Source organism: Anarhichas minor, unplaced genomic scaffold (genome assembly GCF_050575085.1).
Source record: "Anarhichas minor isolate MPS153535 unplaced genomic scaffold, ASM5057508v1 ptg000003l, whole genome shotgun sequence".
Taxonomy (NCBI): domain Eukaryota; kingdom Metazoa; phylum Chordata; class Actinopteri; order Perciformes; family Anarhichadidae; genus Anarhichas; species Anarhichas minor.
Window position 1 is genome coordinate 10760738 of NW_027466449.1, and position 19603 is coordinate 10780340.

At 38.2% G+C, this 19603-nt stretch overlaps 2 protein-coding genes across 3 annotated transcripts; one reads left to right on the forward strand and one right to left on the reverse strand.

Annotated features, from left to right (window-relative positions):
- The first annotated feature begins 3875 nt into the window (after positions 1 to 3875).
- On the forward strand, positions 3876 to 11214 carry cd63 (CD63 molecule). The gene is made up of 8 exons (XM_076097441.1): positions 3876 to 4025; positions 4725 to 4810; positions 8275 to 8463; positions 8619 to 8693; positions 8787 to 8885; positions 9076 to 9219; positions 10433 to 10516; positions 10840 to 11214. Exons 2-8 carry the CDS (start codon positions 4745 to 4747, stop codon positions 10903 to 10905), a joined length of 723 nt encoding a protein of 240 aa, XP_075953556.1. The 5' UTR covers positions 3876 to 4025; positions 4725 to 4744; the 3' UTR covers positions 10906 to 11214.
- Positions 11215 to 11260: 46 nt separating this feature from the next.
- Positions 11261 to 18629, reverse strand: letmd1 (LETM1 domain containing 1). Of its 2 annotated transcripts, none has more exons than XM_076097426.1 (9): positions 18494 to 18629; positions 17530 to 17608; positions 16184 to 16299; positions 15662 to 15744; positions 15228 to 15414; positions 14439 to 14540; positions 14176 to 14328; positions 13955 to 14051; positions 11261 to 12717 (listed from the first exon to the last, which is right to left on the reverse strand). In XM_076097426.1, the coding sequence occupies exons 1-9, from the start codon at positions 18557 to 18559 to the stop codon at positions 12641 to 12643; spliced, it is 960 nt and encodes a 319-aa protein (XP_075953541.1). In that variant the 5' UTR covers positions 18560 to 18629; the 3' UTR covers positions 11261 to 12640. The 2 variants fall into 2 exon arrangements, with proteins under 2 accessions (XP_075953541.1, XP_075953533.1); XM_076097418.1 differs by having other exon boundaries at positions 17454 to 17608.
- Between the last annotated feature and the right edge of the window lie 974 nt (positions 18630 to 19603).

Genomic DNA, 19603 nt, shown 5'->3' on the forward strand with positions numbered 1-19603 from the left:
GTTTTGTCCCGCCCCTTCCGCCTCTGGGAAGAGATCGGATGAGTTACAGGCCGTCGAGCCAATCACAGAGTCACACTCGATGTCGTCATCATTGCTGTGCGTTCAACGTCTTTCTCAAGCGACTGTAGAGATACACTTACGACTAGACTAATTTAAAAGAATAATCAGCTTATATGTTGATGTTTTTTAGTTTAAAAATTAATTAATTAATTGGAAGTAGGTTGACAGGTGCGTAGGAGAATACCTTGGGTAGACAATATAGAAGAAACAACTGTATTTTTGACTTGTGTTCAGAGATATTTATTGATAACGTTTCGGTATATCGATTAGGTTACTTTACAAAACAATAGATGAGCATGTCTTAAATAGGTTGGTAGGCCCACGTAGACCAATCAGGTCCCACTACACAATGACATCAATCAATCAAGACCTATAACCATCACATCATAGCACCGAAGGCCTACAATATCAGCATTAAAAAACATATATATAATTTCATATAAGAGCGTCTTGAAAATAGTTTAAAATGCACATCGACATAGCAAGATAAATGTTGATAACATTCAGAATTGTTTGGAGCTTGACAAATAGGTCAATTAGAGTCTGTCGTTATACAGTGTAGGATTTTTTTTAAAACACTTAATTTTGGATTTACTGTCAATTACAACTAGTTTCAACTTACACAATTCTGACTTCATCCAATTAAAAGCATTTTGTAGATTGCCAAAAGCTGGGTCTGCTGAATCATAATGAATTGTTGCATTTGAAAGATTCTCCCAAACATCATTTAAGTGCAAAGTAAAGAAGCACTCAACAATAACTAAACCCTGTGTTACCCTCTTGTGGACAGTCAGAGGATATTACATCAATTTGAGGACATTGAGAGCTTTGTAAGACAAATCAACATCTGTTCCATATCATTTAATTTTGAACCTTTAGTAGGCTCAAAATTGTACAAGAGACACCTACACAGAAGCCCCCACCGCCAACACACAATAAATACATTTGAAAAAGAAGCAAAAAAACCACAAAGGTTGCCGGAGTAGCACATAATTGTCCATGCACACAGTGACCTCCGGTGCTGTGACTAAAATGTAAAATTGTTTGAGCTCTACAGGTTAAATCCCTTCCCGTGGACCGCCTGCTTTGAAAGTAAACGATATGCAGTTCATCGTGATGTTTGCTTTAGAGCCAGTTGATCCCAGCCGATCCAAGTCAAACAGTTCACCCACACAGTGTTTGTAGAAGATCGAACTATATGCTCTCATCACCCCACCCACTGCAGTAACTTGTGTGATCATATCGCAATTCATCATCTGATGACCTCACGCCTGTTGCAACTTCCTCCCATCTGCTTTTAGCATAAGTGCTTAATCATCAGAATCAGAATCAGAATCAGAACCGTTTATTGCCAATGTATGTAACATACAAGGAATTTGTCATGGCAGCTGGTGCATAACATTAGACAATCAACAACAATCAACAGTGCAAGGAATAGAAACATATTAAAATGTACAATAGAATTTAAAAGAATATAAAATAAAGTGCACAACAAACAGATAACAGTTAACAAGTGTAATGTAAAAGTGACAAGTGTATTTAAATATGAAGGGATGTGCAGGGGAGTAGTAGGGAGGGAAGGAAATTGTCCTGGGGATGACAGAGTCAGATTGCAGCCAATCACCCTCTCGGCAGAGCGGATGATGCGCTGCAGTCTGCTCTTGTCCTTGGCTGTGGCTGCAGCGTACCAGACTGTGATGGAGGAGCAGAGGATGGACTCAATGATAGCTGTGTAGAAGTGCACCATCATTGTCTTTGGCAGGTTGAATTTCTTCAGCTGCCTCAGGAAGTACATCCTCTGCTGAGCCTTTTTAGTGATGGAGCTGATGTTCAGCTCCCACTTGAGGTCCTGGGATATGATGGAGCCCAGGAAGCGGAAGGACTCCACCGCGTCGACGGGGGAGTCACACAGGGTGATAGGGGCAGGTGGGGCTGCGTTCTTCCTGAAATCCACAACCATCTCCACTGTCTTTAGAGCGTTGAGCTCCAAGTTGTTCAGACCGCACCAGGTCACCAGATGGTCAGTCTCCCACCTGTAGGTGGACTCATCCCCACCAGAGATGAGTCCAATGAGGGTGGTGTCACCAAGGGTGACCCTTGACCCTTGATGGTGTCATCATTTTGTTTGAGTAAGGTCTTCATATAGAAGCAACGTTTGAATCTTATAAGCAGGTAAATGTCTAATTGTTACATTTAACCACAACTGAATTCCTAATGTTGAAATTTAAATATACTTTAATTATAAAATAGAAATATTTTACTTTGACCCTTAACCATCCCGCTAAACATTTGTATTTTAACATTGTCATTGTGAGCATGTTAGCCTAGCTCAAAGTACAGCTGTGCCTAACTACAGCCTCACAAAGCTGAAAGTCCTGTTGTTGACTCTTGTTGCATGCTGCACCACCGCCCTGAGCTACGGGCCTACGTGGTGAACTAATGGTGAATGGTGAACTGATGCAGTGTCATGACACTGCATTTTAGCTGCTTTATTATTGTGGTCCCACAGCTTACAGGAATAAACTGAACCCTTCTGCTAAATATCTACTTTTTCAAAAAAACAGTCGAATGGAAATTCAGTTCCTGAGCTTGACTTGAACGATACATTTACAGTAAGCTGATATTATAGGTCCATTATGGTTTTCTCAGAGATGTGGCTCACTGAGGTGTTTGTTTCAACTGAGGTCAACAATTCGGTCCACTGCATTCATCTTATCAGCTTGAATGTGAGAAGACATGCAGCATGAGTCAATTGTTGAAAATGTAACAGTGTTGCATTCAAACCATAAAAATATGAGCTTTGAACACTAAATTATTTCATAGTATTCACAAAGACTTTTGATTTTTACCACATGAACATAAGTTTGAGCAAAAAGTTCCCTTTGTCGAGGCTCAACATAACATATCAGAATGAGGTTACTTACAAAGCTCGTTACGAAAGGTTCCTGCATTTGGTTGGTTGTCGTTTGAATTCTTTGAACACATTGCTCAAGGAGACAGTGATTTGTCAGTCTGAGGATGTTACACAGAAGAGGACGTTATTGAGAAATTGGGTTTCTTACAGGCCTTTGACAAGTTTGACGCAGTGTTTCATTTCATGTGAATGTAACAGCATTTTAACCGTCACTGCTTTAGGAAATGAGAGAGTGGCGAGATTATCTGATTCATATATTTCACAATGCCTTTCTTCCTGTTGTGTATACAACTATTGTTAGCTGTGACATTTATCATTTATCACTTTTTTGCCATTATTCAGAATAAATTTGTGTTTGCCAGGTTGTAAAAAAAATACTTTTGATTGATTGGACCATGTACGTCTGGGAAAAGGTTTCAGGAGGGTCTGAACCAGAACCCAATTATTAATTGCAATGCAAGTGCCTATTAATGATAAACACGTATAACTATGTTATTACCAATGAGAAAGACTAAACATCCACACAACCCAAAATGTGTTCTTAGCATTAGCTTGACTGATCTATGAGGCATTAGTAATTCATTTATTTATGGTATTTATTTTCATTTACAAGTTTATGAACAAGTATGAGTGCTGTGCATTGGTAGGAAGTAACAACGTATTTACTCCTAGGCCTAATTAAGTACAATTTTACTTTATTTCAGTGTTTTCCTCAGTACATTTTAGAATTAAATATTATACTTACTCCACTACATTTGTGTGACAACCTTAGTTAATTCAGATTAATAATACAATATCATAAATTATGTATTACTTCTTTTGACTAGTACCATCGAGCAGACTCCGTTAACGTCTTTGGAAAGTAGTGTGTTTAACGAGGAGACCTTGAAGGCAGCATAATGAGTTTAGGTCAATAAAAGGAGAAGTAGAGGAGGTGGGAAGGGAAGGAGCCGAGGGAGGAGCGAGTACTATAAACGGCAAGAAGTTAAAAATTTCAACACATTGTCGTCTTCGCCTCTCAACGCAGGATTTGACGGATTTCTTCTCTAAGGTAAGTTAAAACCTCCGAAATAAAACAGTTTTCTTCGCTGCCCTTTTGTAACGGAAACGTTTTTTTTTCTTTTAAATATTCAACAAAACCAGCTCGTTAGTCAAAAAGAGGATGTTTTCAGTTTCACCTTCGGGAATGAAACGTGTCTATCTTGTTGTGTTTATGTGAGACTAACTTCGTGGTCAAACTCTACAAATCCAATAAGACAAAGTGGCTCTGGATGATGTAATTATTTGGCTTCGCGACAAAGCAATATTGTTGATGATTTAGCGGTGGTTAACGGTCCAGTGCACAGACAGGGCTCTGCTTCTTCCGCAAATCAGCACTTTTAATCCCTTCAGACTATGCGTTGTAAAGGCCGTAACGTATTGTTTAAAGCAGCCCTGCCCCTAAAGATTTAAAAAACAATATTTTACAATATGGATGAGTGCCATCGTCTTGGTTGTAATTAAATTCAAGTGAAATCAATTGTAAGATGTGTGGTTCACTGACCAACTGGTGTGGCTTCATAGGAACTAAAATGCGTAGTTTGATCAAGATTCAAGGCGTTTTGTATAGCTCAACTATCAAATCATCAGATGACTCATATCTTCTGCTCATATTACAGCTGATGTAAGGTTCGTGACGCTCTCTGCCTTGAGAAAAAGTGAATGCGACTAAAGTTAGTTTGAATATGTTTGTGTACATGTTTCGATCCAGGAAACAGATCATCATCAGCCATGGCCGTCGAAGGGGGAATGAAATGTGTCAAGTTCCTGCTTTTCCTTTTCAACTTCATCTTCTGGGTGAGTATCCGCTCAACCACCTCTTTAATAAATGTTTACTTATCAAAAAGACAGCAGAGTGGAGGCGGATGGCACATAAACACATTGTCACTGAGAAGTGAAAGGAGCTTTTTGAAGGCCACAACTCACACCACAAGGCAGGAAATAAGGCCACTTGATGTTGACAAGTGTTGCTTTCAGTTACTTCAGCTTATCTTTTTGGCTGAAATACAGACTAGTTATGTGGCCTTTTGGCCTTTTGCCAGCCCTTGTGACTGTGAGCGTGAACTCTGGTCTTGTTACCCTACTTTGACATATATTGTAGTATTCATCTGTAAAACCAGCTGATGAGCAAACACACGACCTTTGGCATCCCCTCTTGATTTACTCTACCTGAACACTCACTGGCTCACATGTTTGTTTATTATCAAATTATGAATGCACAGAACATGAACATTGGGGCATTCATCTCAAATATCCTGGATCAAGCGGAGCGTTTCCTGTTTCCTCGTTTGTGAGAGAGAGGTGATGATGGAATGTGAATCTTATGACCAGATTGAAAAGTGTAACGAACGGCATCATGTGACATGTCCAGATCAACACTTTTTTATTTATTTTTACTGCCCTCCGTCAGTGCAACCGTGCTACTGAAAGCTCCACACTGTCGACTCTGTAGCACCAAAACATCGATAATGATCTCACATATAAGGACAGGAAGAGGAAGTACATTTTATTTAGTTGCTCCACACATTGCACACTCGTAACACTTCCAACTAAATGGTTTTCATTACTCATGGTGACACTTTTATACTACTTTTCTTTTGTTGCTGGTGTTTTTGTTAGTATCTTTAGACTGTTGGTCGGACAAAACAAGATATTTGAAGATGCCACTCTGGCATTTGTTACGGTTTTCTAACATTTTATAGACTAATCAAATTAATAATGTTACTTAAACTCCTCCTATTTATCATTTAATAACAGTACATGATGATTTAATACATGTTTGTAACACACTATAATGTAGTTGTAGCCAAGTGTTTACTTGTAAGTGAAACACAGTTGTTATAGCATATCCACCTGTATGTTGAACTACATTATAGTGTGTTATGGACATTAATTAAATGTTAATATACAGTGTATAAATGCTTAATATGAGGGGTTGAAGCGACGTGTTTCATTATTGATACATTTTTTGATTACATTAATCTGTAAAATGTTGGAAAATGTTTTATTTATTTTTCTAGTATATAGACAAACATACTGAAGGCTAGTTTATAAACGGATAATGATATAACAGTTAATAATAATATAGTAAAATCATTACATATTATATGTATTGTAATAATATTTCATAGAAGAAGTTATAATTGGTGATAAATACTGTTATTTTATAACCCGGATAACCCGGACCGGCTCTGTTTGCCTGGTCTTTTCACTCATTAATGTTTTCCTACATCAAACATTAGCCACTTATTTGACTCAAGCTCAAATATTTACATTGGTGTTGCCAACAAGGAGAGGTTCTCAGCTGCAGCGAGGGTTTAAAATGGAAAATACACAACCAATTTGGCAGACAATAATCTGACTCAAAGGCTACCGTCAGTCTAAATATATAGTTTTGTTATCCTGATATGAGCATTTCTGTTAATTTTACATGAAACTACAAGGAAGCCCTCCGCCAAGGCCAAAGGCTCTGTCTTGCGGCATTAAAGAAGAGAACAATAATGTGTATTTAACAGGTTCTTCATTGGCTCATGATACACCCTTCCACCAAGTTTCATTAAAATATGGCCGGTAGTTTTGTCCTACAGACAAACAGACAGACAAACCTTGTCTCCTTGACTGAAGTGACGAGTAGTAAGACTAGTCGGCGGGCAGAGTTTAGTTGATAACCATGCAATAACCATGAACTGCATTATTTATGTCTGTATCCTGTCCTGCCAGGGTGTTTTTGTTTTTGCGTAATGACTCATATAGTAAGTCCTAAAAAAGTCTGCCTGATAAGATGAGCATTATTAAGGTTTTATCCACATGTTTTGATTATTTATCAGCAAGCTGAAATAATTGTTTAGTCAAACAAGATAATATTAATAAGCAGCAATGTTCATCCTTTAAGCAGGGATATGCGCTAACATTTTAAAGCATGGAGCCACCAAGCCCCTACAATTGGTGGCCAGAGTACATTTTTGGTAGGAGAAATGAAAGCTCATGTAAAAACAATTCCTAAAACTGTAACACTCCCTTCCTCTCAGCACTGTGCCGGAGTCAGTCACACATCCTTAGATGTGTCACATCCAAAGCCACTTAACCTCCTGCTTTCATTCACCCCTACGTTCTTGTTGGCATTTTGTTTTTTCATAGTCCACCTTTTGCGTTTCTGAGGATCGCGTTTGCAGTTTAGTAAACCCAAACCTCAGTAGCCCCGACATGCAGCCAGCCTGTGTCGAGTACTGTGAGCTGTTTTTGTACATTGTTGAATTACAGGGCGTGAATGAACCAGAATGTTTGTGGAATTGTAGCATTGAGTTGCCGAAGGCTCACACTGTAGGGAATCTGTTTTTATTCAACCTTTATTTAGACAGGTACTCTCATGCAGTCTCATTCTCAAAAGAGAATGAGAAAGTAAATGATATGCAGTTCACCATGATGTTTGCTTTAGAGCCAGCTGATCCCAGTCAAACAGTTCACCCACACAGTGTTTGTAGAAGATCGAACGATATGCTCTCGTCACCCCACCCACTGCAGTAACTCGTGTGATCATATCGCAATTCATCATCTGATCACCTCACGCAACCGCTGTTGCAACTTCCTCCCATCTGTTTTTAGCACAAGTGCTTAATCATTTTGTTTGGGTAAGGTCTTCATATAGAAGCAACGTTTGAATCTTATAAGCAGGTAAATGTCTAATTGTTACATTTAACCACAACTGAATTCCTAATGTTGAAATTTATATATACTTTATCAAATAGAAATATTGTACTTTGACCCTTAACCATCCCTCTAAATTTGTTTGGTTTTATTGCCCAGCTTTAACATTTCCGGTAGGTATTTTAATTTTACCTGCTGAACATTAGCATGATGTGAACCATGGCTGTATAAGAAGAAGTGAGTACTGCAGCACACTGTTGGTTTTACTTCCGGAGATATGCGGTCCACTGAAATTGGGCAGTAGTGTTATTCCCATCATGCCCCTGCAAGCCTGTACGGTGACGTCATTCACAAAAAAATGCAATTTCCGGGCTTTGGAAAAGTTTTACAAATATTAAATCCCGTGGCTTAAAATATACAATACAAAGAGTATTTACAGTAAATATTTAGTAGCAGTTCAATTTCAAAATTAGGTATTCAGTTCCTAATTAAACTAAAATATTACAGGCTCTCTTTACTTCCATTTTGTTACCAGATAATCTGTCGGCTAAAAACATTTGTATTACATGAAAAGAGATCCCAAAGAACGTAAACTAACCGCCCTCTTTTCCCTGCAGCTATGTGGCCTAGCATTGATCATCGTGGGAGTCCTGGCTCAAATAGGTCTTCACAGCACCTTGGCCATCCGTGACGCGTCGGCCTCAGGAGGTCCCATTGTTATCATCGTGATCGGCGTGGTGATCTTCTTCATCGCCTTCTTCGGCTGCTGCGGTGCCTGGAAAGAGAACAACTGCATGGTCACCACGGTAAGTCACGTGGTGCGATATCTGTTAAACAATACAGCAAAAAGGGGTGAATTACCTTTGCTGTACAGAGGAATGAATAATGTGTGTAAAACCTGTATTATGTAGCTTAGAATAGTAATTACGTTGATTTCATTTAATTTCTCTGTTTTCCCCAGTTTGCCATTCTTCTCTTCCTGCTCATTGTTGTTGAGATCGCAGCAGTGATCGTTGGATACATGTTCAGAGAAAAAGTGAGTGTAGCGTTTCACTGTTTTCTGTGTGTGACAGTATGTAAGACCCTGCAGAAGGTGTGCTTTAACCTCCATGTTGTGCCTCCCATGTAGCTGTCAAATGTCGTAGAGGACAGTCTCACCGAGATGATTTCTGGTTACAAGAACGGCACAGCTGAGTTCAAAAAGACCGTGGATAAACTCCAGGAGGATGTGAGTTCAGTGTATATTCTCCTTCTCACTGTTTGCTGACAACACCTTCACATAACACCGCTGCATCCTGTTGGTCTGTGCCGCACGATGTGACGTTGCTATTCTTCTATCTGTTGACACGAGTTACATCCTTTTACTGTACATTGCCGGCATGACCATATTAAATGTTTTTCACGCGACTCATTTGCAGATGAAATGCTGTGGCGGGAACAGTTCCACTGACTGGAGAAGCTTTGGAAAAGATGGAAAGTCTGTGCCTGACTCATGCTGTCTGACTCCCTCTGCCAACTGTGGAAAGGGGACCATGTCAAACGCGAAAAAAGTGCACCAGAAGGTAAACCCCCAGTCAATGTGTTGTTTTTAAAAGTCAGTGAGCATGAGATATAGTTAGAATTACACATATAATACATATAAAACACAGCGGAAAGACCTTTATGTGAAGCAGCAGTTGTAGAAAATGTAGGGTTTGCATGAGCAGTAAGCTGTAATTTGGCTGTAGGAAACAAAGTAGAGCCCATCTGATATCAATATTGATAATTGAGGGTTTAAAAATAATCTATATTTACATTAACATGATTTTTTAAAGACGTGTGTACGCAGCAGGACATTTTACAGATGAAAAACTAGTCGGTGCTACCAGACGGACAAACTATGCAATAGTGCAACGTTTCTAGCTTCTGTTTAAACTTATCTTTGTCTCTTTATCTTAATTCCTCTTTTTAATTATCGGCAGACATACAGACCGATACAGATATACCAGCGCTCATCAATACATCAGCTGATTTATTGGTTTGACTAGAGCGAGAAGAGAAAGAGGTTGTGCATTGTGACAAACCTACTGAGAATCACAACCCGACATTGCAGTTATACTTTGCTTTAGATCTTCTTTTAGCTCATTATCAGTTTAAACCCTGTCAGCAATAGCAAAGACCTCTGATGAACCCACCGTTAACTACACTCTCAGTACCAAACTGCTGACAAAGTAGCATCTACTAAGCTAACTAAAGAATGGTGAGTTGAGACGAAACCGGAGCTGGACATAAAGTAAATATTAGACAGAAATAAGTCCAATGGGATGATAATGGTTCTCTGTGCCAAATAGGTGTTCAACAGACACGACACACCCACACCCACACCCACACACACGCACAGTTTGTGTGTGTAACAAGTCCCCACACAGGTGCATGTAAATAAGACATTTCTGTGGTAAAACTGACCTCAAAATATGTTGGCTGACTTTTTGGAAAACACTAATGAATATATCGGTTTATGAATAGAACATGCAACAAGTAAAAGGTAAAAGATTTCCATATTTGGTGTAATAACAACACTTTATGGTCATTTCTGTATTTTGTCACCTTTATCAAATGTGCAAGGCCAGTTTTTTACAGTCGGAACTATAAGAGGAAGTAAAGCCAAAGTCAACAAAACACAACTGTTAAAAATAAGTCACAAAGTTTTACCTTGAAGCAAACGGGTCACTCAAATAACTCAACCAGTGAAATTTCCATATTAAATCTAACTTTTGTTTCTTGTTGTTGTTGTAGGGTTGTCATGATGCTTTGGTGGCTTTCCTGAGGAAAAACCTCCTGTGGGTGATCGTTGCAGCTCTCGTCATTGCCAGCCTGCAGGTACGTAACGTCAATAATAAAAAACATAATCTGTCCAGACACTTAGTATGTAGTGCAATATTACTACTACATTTTACCTCCTAATATGATTTAATTTGAAAGATAATGTTAATGTGTTTTTGTATTCATTTGAACCTTATAAATTTGATATTGGTTTGTTTTTTTGCATTTTTAATGTCACTGTGATTTTATTTTGCTTCTAAAAGTGACAACAGGATTGATTGTATTGCAAGTCTGTCAAAAAAAACCACAACTTTTATTACCAGCAGAAAAATAAACCGATGTGTCCTCTCCTTCTCGTGTGTGATCGTTTTAAATTGCAGGTGTTGGGCATCGTGTTCTCCTGCCTGTTGATGAGAGGCATCCGCAGCGGCTACGAAGTCATGTGATCCAGCCTCACAGCTGAGGAAGAGTCATCTGTTCAGGTCACGCTTATTGGGATCTTCTTTTTTATATGTTCATCCTATATTTCAGATATAATTCACAGAATATATTTTCTTGTATAGGGATTTTGGATTGTATTTTCATAGGTTAACAATATCTCTGCATGTATTTAGGAAATTATAGAAATGATAAAAGCCACCTTACTGTATATTTATGTTGGTTATGAGGAAATCTAACACTTTTTGTTGTTCTGTTCAGAAGACTTGAGATCTGTTTTGCTGTTTTCCAGTTGCTATTAAAGACTCTTTAAATTACATCTGGATTATCTGAAGTGTAAATACAAACATGGAAAAATAAATGCACCATAAAAGGTTTTTATTTCAGACACAGTTCCATTAAAATGTATATAATATTGGCACAGCAAAAAAACATTCAAAAACCAGTTGAGCAAATAATATATATATATATTTAACAGAAAATAACTTCTGCAACTCATATTTTAGATGTAGTGTGCCAGTCCTTGTGAAAGGCACAGGAAGTAAATGACTTTTCCTATTTGACACTTTCCTACATCAAATACCAGCATAAAGGACGTGCAGTTCCTCTTGTACTGGACATGCAGACGTGCAGTTCCTCTTGTACTGCTACTCTGAATTTAGCAAAGCACTTGAAATTCTGTGCAGAAGTGTTAATGTCATCTTAAGCCTCCAAATCAAGAAAACATTTAGCAAACAATAAATTAAAGTGCCATCACTTTCGTTTTTCAGATAGCTTGCGAGTGCTGTGCTGCACAACAACAAATAAATTCAATTACAACACAAACGCGCTTGAATGTCTTTGCAATTGCAAACATATTGATTGTTTTTTTCTTTTTTAAATCTCTATAGAGGATCCGTCAACATTTTTTCTTTTTAGAAGGTGCCTTTGTGTATTCTACTGATTGTTCATGTCGACCGGTTGTTCTGTGTGTGACAAAATTATGTTGTTCCCTCAAAACTGTTGCAAGAAAATTCCCGTCTGGACAGCGTTATTAATTGTAAAGAAGTAACAGCGGAGCACATAAGTGAGGAAAATGTATGAGAAGCTACAGTACGTGTTTAATGTGTACATGTTAAGACATTTAACATGCCCACATAAAAGCATTGTAATTTTAATGAGGAATGAGTGAACAATTCTACAAGTCAAATATTAACTTTTACTAAACACTATCCTCTTTGTCTAAGTAGGTGTGTAATGATGCGTTAGCTTAGCAGTAAACAAATGACGAGCCTGAGCTTAACAGTTGTATCAAGCTTGAGATACGGCGACAGGTAATTATAACAACGCCACTTAATATGGTTCAGTGCATCATAATCAATTTAAGTCCCTCTTGAGGGTCTGAATTACACGATAACTCCAATAAGCAAGATTTTGAAGTCAAAATGCACCTCTCTTAATGTGCTGATTTATTAAGTAAGATCCCATACCACTCCCCTGATGAAGACTAAATAGATTCATACGATTTTTCCCAAATAAATCCTATTTACTGGGAATGTATTTGGAAAACAGGACAGTTTTAAGCCTTCTGGACTTATCAGGATCCTTTCAAGTTTTGGGCTTAAAGATTTTTTTTTTCTTTCTTAAACCTCATAATTTTGCCAAGAACAAGAAAATAGAGATGTTGACAACTCTTAGGAAGCTGTGCTGCCCGTTGCACAAGAGACGACCTAATCACAAAAGCAGATTGCTGCCGGCTTCCTGTCAGTGTCGGCTGGCACCGGTCGGGGAGTTGGAAGAGAGAAACACAATGCAGTGCAGAAGGAGTGACACCTCTGAGTCTGCAGAAAATCAAACAAAACAGGCATAAAAAAACAACAGTATTACGTTTTAGAATAGACAAATTAGGGAATAGTGCGAGAGTTAGATGAGAAGATTATCGAGTTTATATCGAGGCATTACAGGAGAACTCCACATAAAAGTCTTTTGGGGTACGACTATGGAAGTGGAAATGGTTGTAAAGAAGCCTTTTGTGGCTCCAGACGGTGCTGCATGAAGTCTGATTAATTGAGTCAGCATTGGATGGGCCTGAAGACCACAAGTGCATTGTGGGTAATGCAGGAGTCAGGTATTGACAAGGAAAAAGAATGCATGGAATAAAAACAACAATATCTCTGGTTCTGCTGCATCGATTTTGATCCTTTTTTAACTTTGAGTCTGACAATTTAGTAGGAGTGCGATGCCAAATCTGTGATGTACTCTTTTAAAAGGGTGCTAAAATTCTATTTAAGAGCATTAATATAGCAGCAAACGACTACTTGCAATGTAAAGACAGGCCATGTTGTATCACAATTGATTCATTTTTAAACCTGATTAAATCATGCAAACTTTAAAACTAGCTTGAAATAAAGAGATCGAGTTCAAACATCAGTTTTTTAATTTTGAATCTAACTTAGATTCAATTTAATTCTATTGCACCAAAACTTGAAAGACTCAACCCAACTTAGTTTTATGATCCTGCTGGTATAACAAGGAAACTGTTGTGGAGCTTAACAGGATTAACAGTTAGTGTCTTTCTTCCTCACTGTGAAAAAAGTATTATTTTTCCTTACTGTTCTGTTTTTTTAGATTCTATTATTTGGACATATTGCTACATTAATTCGGCCAATACGTTTTTCTTAAAAGGAGGATTCGAGTTCTGTGCCAAGCCATCATAAGTGACGTCAGGCTAACTAAATTACTTTTCACAAAAAAAACTGCAAACTGTGATTTATCACCTTGTTTTGTGTACAGATTAAACAAATAAGATATGCCATGTGAACTAGTGAGCTTTGGAGGTGCTGTGGGCTGAATTTGTTTCCTTCGGACACAACAAGGCCAGCTGCTTCTTCATGCTAAGCTCAGCCAATCAGGCGCTTCATATCTACAGTACAGACGTACTCCTGATCTTCTCATCCAACTCTCGGCAAGAAAGCCAATAAGCATAATTCCTATTCTTCTTTAAATATTAGATAAAACAGAGATGTCAACAGGATTGGGCTAAAATTACAAAAATAGTGCACATCCAAATGAAAATACCTTTCAGTGAGGAGGACAGCTGAAGCCATTGGGTTAACCACTCGCGGCATTGATTGATGCTAAGACTGTTAGAATGGAGCCCCCTCACATAACAAGCCTGAAAAAGAGACAAATATTCTGTATTTATAACACAGCTTAATGAGGGATACGCAACGTTCATCATGTAAATCAATGTATGGCCAGTGAATGTGAAATGTTTTAAGTTGTGTGGAATGACTGACCTGTCTGAGTTCGGAGTCACTCAACTGGTGGGGGCCCAGCCTGCTGAGGGCCCGGTCCAGCAGGAGCAGCTCCATGGCGTGGCTGTTCAGCCGGCGGCCTATCAGGACACCCGGGAGGCGAGGAGTCAGGAAGAGCAGGGGGCTGACGTATCTCTGATTGGCCGTGAAGACAGACAGGAGAGATATTCTAGTGACGTTCGGGTTGACCAAGTGTTTGTGCAGACGTTGTGTGACGTTGTGAAGAGTGGAGGGGTGTAACTGACCATCTGATCCACACTCATCCTGTTTATACCCAGAGGAGGTCCAGAGAACAGGCTCCGGACTGCGAGGATTTCAGACACTTTAGGATTTGCTCCGCTTTGCACCTGAAAACGCACAGAGAAGGTAGTTCATCCCACTTTCATGGAACACTGGATACAGGTTCAACCTTGTTGTACTTGTATGTGCAATCATGAAGAATTTGTAGTATTAATTTACAATGAGAGACAGTGGCCATTTATTCTGTAATTTGATATACTGGGTAATTTATGTGAAATATAACTTAAAATCCACGTCCCTTTACCAGCAGAGGAAACAATTTAAAATCATGATGTTTTTGACCAAATACCTCAGATTTGATATTTGCACAATGAGCAAAGAGAAATTTCTCCTGTTAACTTAACAGACGTCATCTAAATAACAAAAGTCAACACGCCGAACACTAGACTGCCTTTAGCTTCGTGGTGGTGACATGAAGTCGTGCGACTGGGGTGTAGTTTGTTTATGTTAATGTTAGCTTTTTACTGCAGGGGATTGTATGTATGCTTACAAAATCATAAAAGTGGTGTTCCTTTGTGAAGATTATGTTGCCACAGAGCTTATTTTCTGCAGTAATCCAAAACCAAATAGAAAAATCTTTCTGTTGAGGGAACTAGTGTGATGCTAACTTCTGGGGTGGGCCTACAAAAACACGTCATCCTTGCAGCGCTTTTATTGTGTGAAAGGAGAAGATATGATCTGTTTTGTACACCGTCATATTTAAATATAGAGAGTATTCCTCAGTGTTCACTTACTTTAGCACACAGGTCCCTCAGGCGACTCTGTAGCTGGCCGTCTTTGACCTGTTGGCTCGTGCTCTCGAGCCCTTTGAGCACTGGCCAGTGGTGCAGGACCCTGTGGGAATGGTACAATTCCCGAAACTCTACTTGCTGCTTCGGAGTCCAGAAATGAGGGATCAGGAGCTGGCGGGGGAAAAAGTACCTGGCAGTGAACAGGAGGAGATGGTAGCAGAGAGAGGAGGGACACATGGAAGGATGGTCAAATATATATTAATATATCAACAATATATATTAATATAACAACATGGACACGATAAGAAGAAAATTTCAACAATAATATTGAGGGATATAAATTAACATCACTGTCAATAATTTCACATTTCTTTGCTGAATATGAATCAAAAGGGTGCCAACTGAAATGAAAAGATGGTCATTTGAAAGTAACTCACATCAAGACAAAAACCAGGTAGTTGGCAAAGGGAGGGATCGATATCACCACCAGCGGAAGGGCCTTCATCAAGTCTCTGCGGAACTGTGAAACAAATGTAAATTGAGTTAAGATGCCGTGAGATAACAAACATTACATAGCTGAAATTTATAAATAAAGGCAAAGTATTAAATGCTTACTAGTGAGGCTATAACATACAGAACATAATTATTTTACTGTGAAATCTGCTGCTGAATTTCAGACATCTGATTTAATGTGATTACCTTATTTTGTCATTTCAATAGTTTATGTCAAAGACCATTTGTAAAATCTTCTTTTATACCTTCAGCTGGTGTCTTCCAAAGTAACAAAATTTGACTTTTAAAAAATGTGAACCTGACACTTAAGAGTTGCTTAGAAAAGTGTACAAACATGATCAGTAATCCATTACATCACAACCACTGTATCACAATGTTTTGACTCAATATCTGGTCATAAATGTGACAATATCTGGACATGATTCATGGTGGTGGAGAAGACCCACCTGTCTGAGCTTCTCCATCTCCCTGTAAGGCAAATCCTTATACTGCACTCTGTTAGAGAACATCTTTGCTTTTATCATCTGCACATCTTTGGCGTCTTGGAACAGTAGCTTGAATCCTGAAATGATTCAATGATAAAAAATAAAGAAGTAAAACAGAGGCTCTGTGACAGGGGGAGCATGTGAGACATGTTCTTTCCCCTCTTTTTACAATGTTTCAGTATACTGATGGCATGTTCTTCGTTGGCCTTCTACAGAAACAGAGCCTCTAGGTGAAGCTGCCTGTATCTCGCCCACACTAAGGTCCTTCAAACATGGTGTCGCTTTAGCCAGCTGGAAATCAATGTGGCCAAGACAAACTAATACGTTATCTGCACAAAGCAAGATCTGAAAATACCCTGTTGGTAGAGTTCTGGACCTCCAGGTGAGCTCCTCTCAAAATACAAAGTATATTTTCAAGAGATGCTCACAGCGACTTTATTGTCCTAGAAACTTAGTGGCCTTGGTGTTAGTCGGGGGATTTTAGAACTAGTGTACAAAGCTATTGATGGATGTTTAAACTTGCACTTTCTGCCTGGTACAGTCACTTCAACTGTAGATCAAAGAATTTACTTTCTAGGATTGTGTCAATGGCAGCTAAAACAGGTGGTAAACCCCAAAAGCCTGTGACTCAACTTTTTACAGAAAGGACGATGAAGAAAGCGAGGACGGTCCTGCCAGATAGCTCCCATCCTCTCTTCTATACAGTCCTTCTGGCTGCTAACGATGTATTTTAGAAGTGCCATCAATATTCTTAACTCAGCAAAGGATGTAAGCTACAAATATGAACTGTTTTAATGTGTAATATGACCATGTGTTTTGTTTTTATTAACTACTATTTATGTAGTTGTGTCTTGTATTTGGTACAAGGAACGAAACTGTGTTTTTCCTGGTCTCCAGTGCAAAAAACTCAAAAGAATGAATGAGGCAACATTCAGACTACACATGAGGTGCAAACGAAACAAGGTACAATCATGTAGTGCAATACAATGTAAGTGTGTATAAGAGCCAACAGAGTGAATTTGACATTGTGTTCCTGTTTCTGAACTGAAATTCATTCAACAATTTTTTCCACTTTGGAACTTCAATTACTGTTAAAAACTGTTTAGCTACACAACCAGTGTGCAGTTTAACACAACACAATTTAACATAAGATATGCAAAAAGTATCTACAGTATATAACATTAGAAATATAGTCTTCGAGATGCCAGAGGTGAGTTAACGTTGATCCTACCTTTCGTAAAAGTGTGATAGAGCTGATAAAAGCGGGGAAATCGCCTTTTGAGGAAACCTTCATATTTGGCATTTACCGTCTGGAACTTGGAGGCGACATATCGGCCAATACCTCGTCTGACTTTGGAAGATGAGTAGTGTCTGCACAGAGGCAACCTGTCGAGCAGAAGACGTGAACATGAATACATTCAATCACACGAAAAGATCAGCAGTTAAACGCCAGAAATATTCTGGTTTTGTTTTCATTGAACACACATTAACAGACCTACAACATCTCGCAGATAATATAATATAACACAGTATTAACGTTTTTTTAAATAAAAGTAATACATTAAATACAAATGTAATATAGGGGGATTAAATTAAACTATTTACAGAAATATATTAATTACATATACATTAACATTTTTTAATCACTAGGCATAGATAAGAAAAAAGATCAAAGAGGAAGGAAGACTTCAAAAATAATTGACATAAATCAAAACAATAAAACGAGATATTTCTCCACAAATCTTTCTTGCTATTTTACTACAGTACCTTGTTTTATGTGATGAGAAAACTATTGTTTTAAATCATGTATAACCCTATGATATAACCTGAAATAAAGGAGGGCTCACTATTTATCCACTTGCTACAATGAAAGGGATATTTACCCATAAGAAAGATTAATCATCGAAATAGACGAGTTTGAATTATCCATATAAAAAAAGAAATGTCAAAAGTCGGAATCTCATTTAACTTTGGTCATTATTTATATCCATCTTAATGATACAGGACATGAAACACCCAAACTACACTCCATGTTCACAGGTAGTTTAATGCTGGACGTGTTGTAAAGACACAGCAAAGTACTATGATTTCAATATAGAGTGGACAACTAATTTTCTATCATACATCTGTCTACATATGTCTTCTCAAACACAAACGGTACATCATGTCCTGATATGCAGCTAGCTTCAGTTAGCAACGGTTCAAGTCAGACGCGAGTAAAACAAACCCACAAATCGTGGACAAATGAAGTATAAAGTATTTTAAACATACCTGGACTGACAGGACACATAAGGAGAGTAAAGGCCATTTGTTATCATGTTTGTCCGAAGACCACATAGTCGGGTCAAAGACAAACGGCTACACAGGCCGGAGCTGAACAGCGCCATGTTTGACAGTTGAAGTTCCACCCACGTTACCGTAATGATGCGCATATACGACAAAGCCAAAAGCTGTTATGTTACCGTAATGATGCTCCTATACGGCAAAGCCAGAAGCAGTTATGTTACCGTAATGTCTGCTGTGTACATAAGGACTCATAGATATGAATATATATATAATATATATATATATATGTATATATACATGTATATATACATATACTCATATGAGTATTATGATATAAGTGATACGGTAACTTAAAACCAGTGGTAGAAAATAACATTACTATACTCTACTTAAATACACCAACAATCCAAAAGGGTTAATTGAGGCCCTGCCTCAGCAACGTGTAATTGGTTGTTGAACAATCCAGTTGTACGATTTTATTGTAAGTAATGGTCCAATAGTTTAGTTGTATTGCGACCAACCTCTCAGACAATTTGATTTTTAAAACAGTTGAAGCTGCGAATAAACAACAACAATAAAGTACCACTTACATATTAATGTATCAATAACACAAATATGACAATATACAACTGATAGGGATTATTAGTACTTGTTATTTATTAGTACTTTAACTTTGGTGCGTCAAGTACATTTTCTTGCTAATACCTCTTTTGCTCACATATTGTTGTTTGAATACTTCTTCCACTACTACACATGATCTATACTTTGCTGATTTATTTCACATCTTCAGATATTAGTGACGAAATTTCTGTTAATTTGAATTAATCTAATGTTATTTTTTACAGATTTTAAGCAGAGTAGTTGTTGTCCCGTGAACTGGAAACCACGTGACTTAACGATGTTCGCTAAAAGTTGGGGGCGGAGCTACAAAATCATCGAACCCGCGAGCAGGAGAGAAGCAGGCTGGAAACAAAGGTCTTTATGAGATTGTTATTCGTAGAAATTACATTAATCAACAGACTGTATTCATAACATATGTTAAGAACTGAAATGTTACTTTTTAGAAATGTCATGGCGTCTGAATTAGCGTTTTAT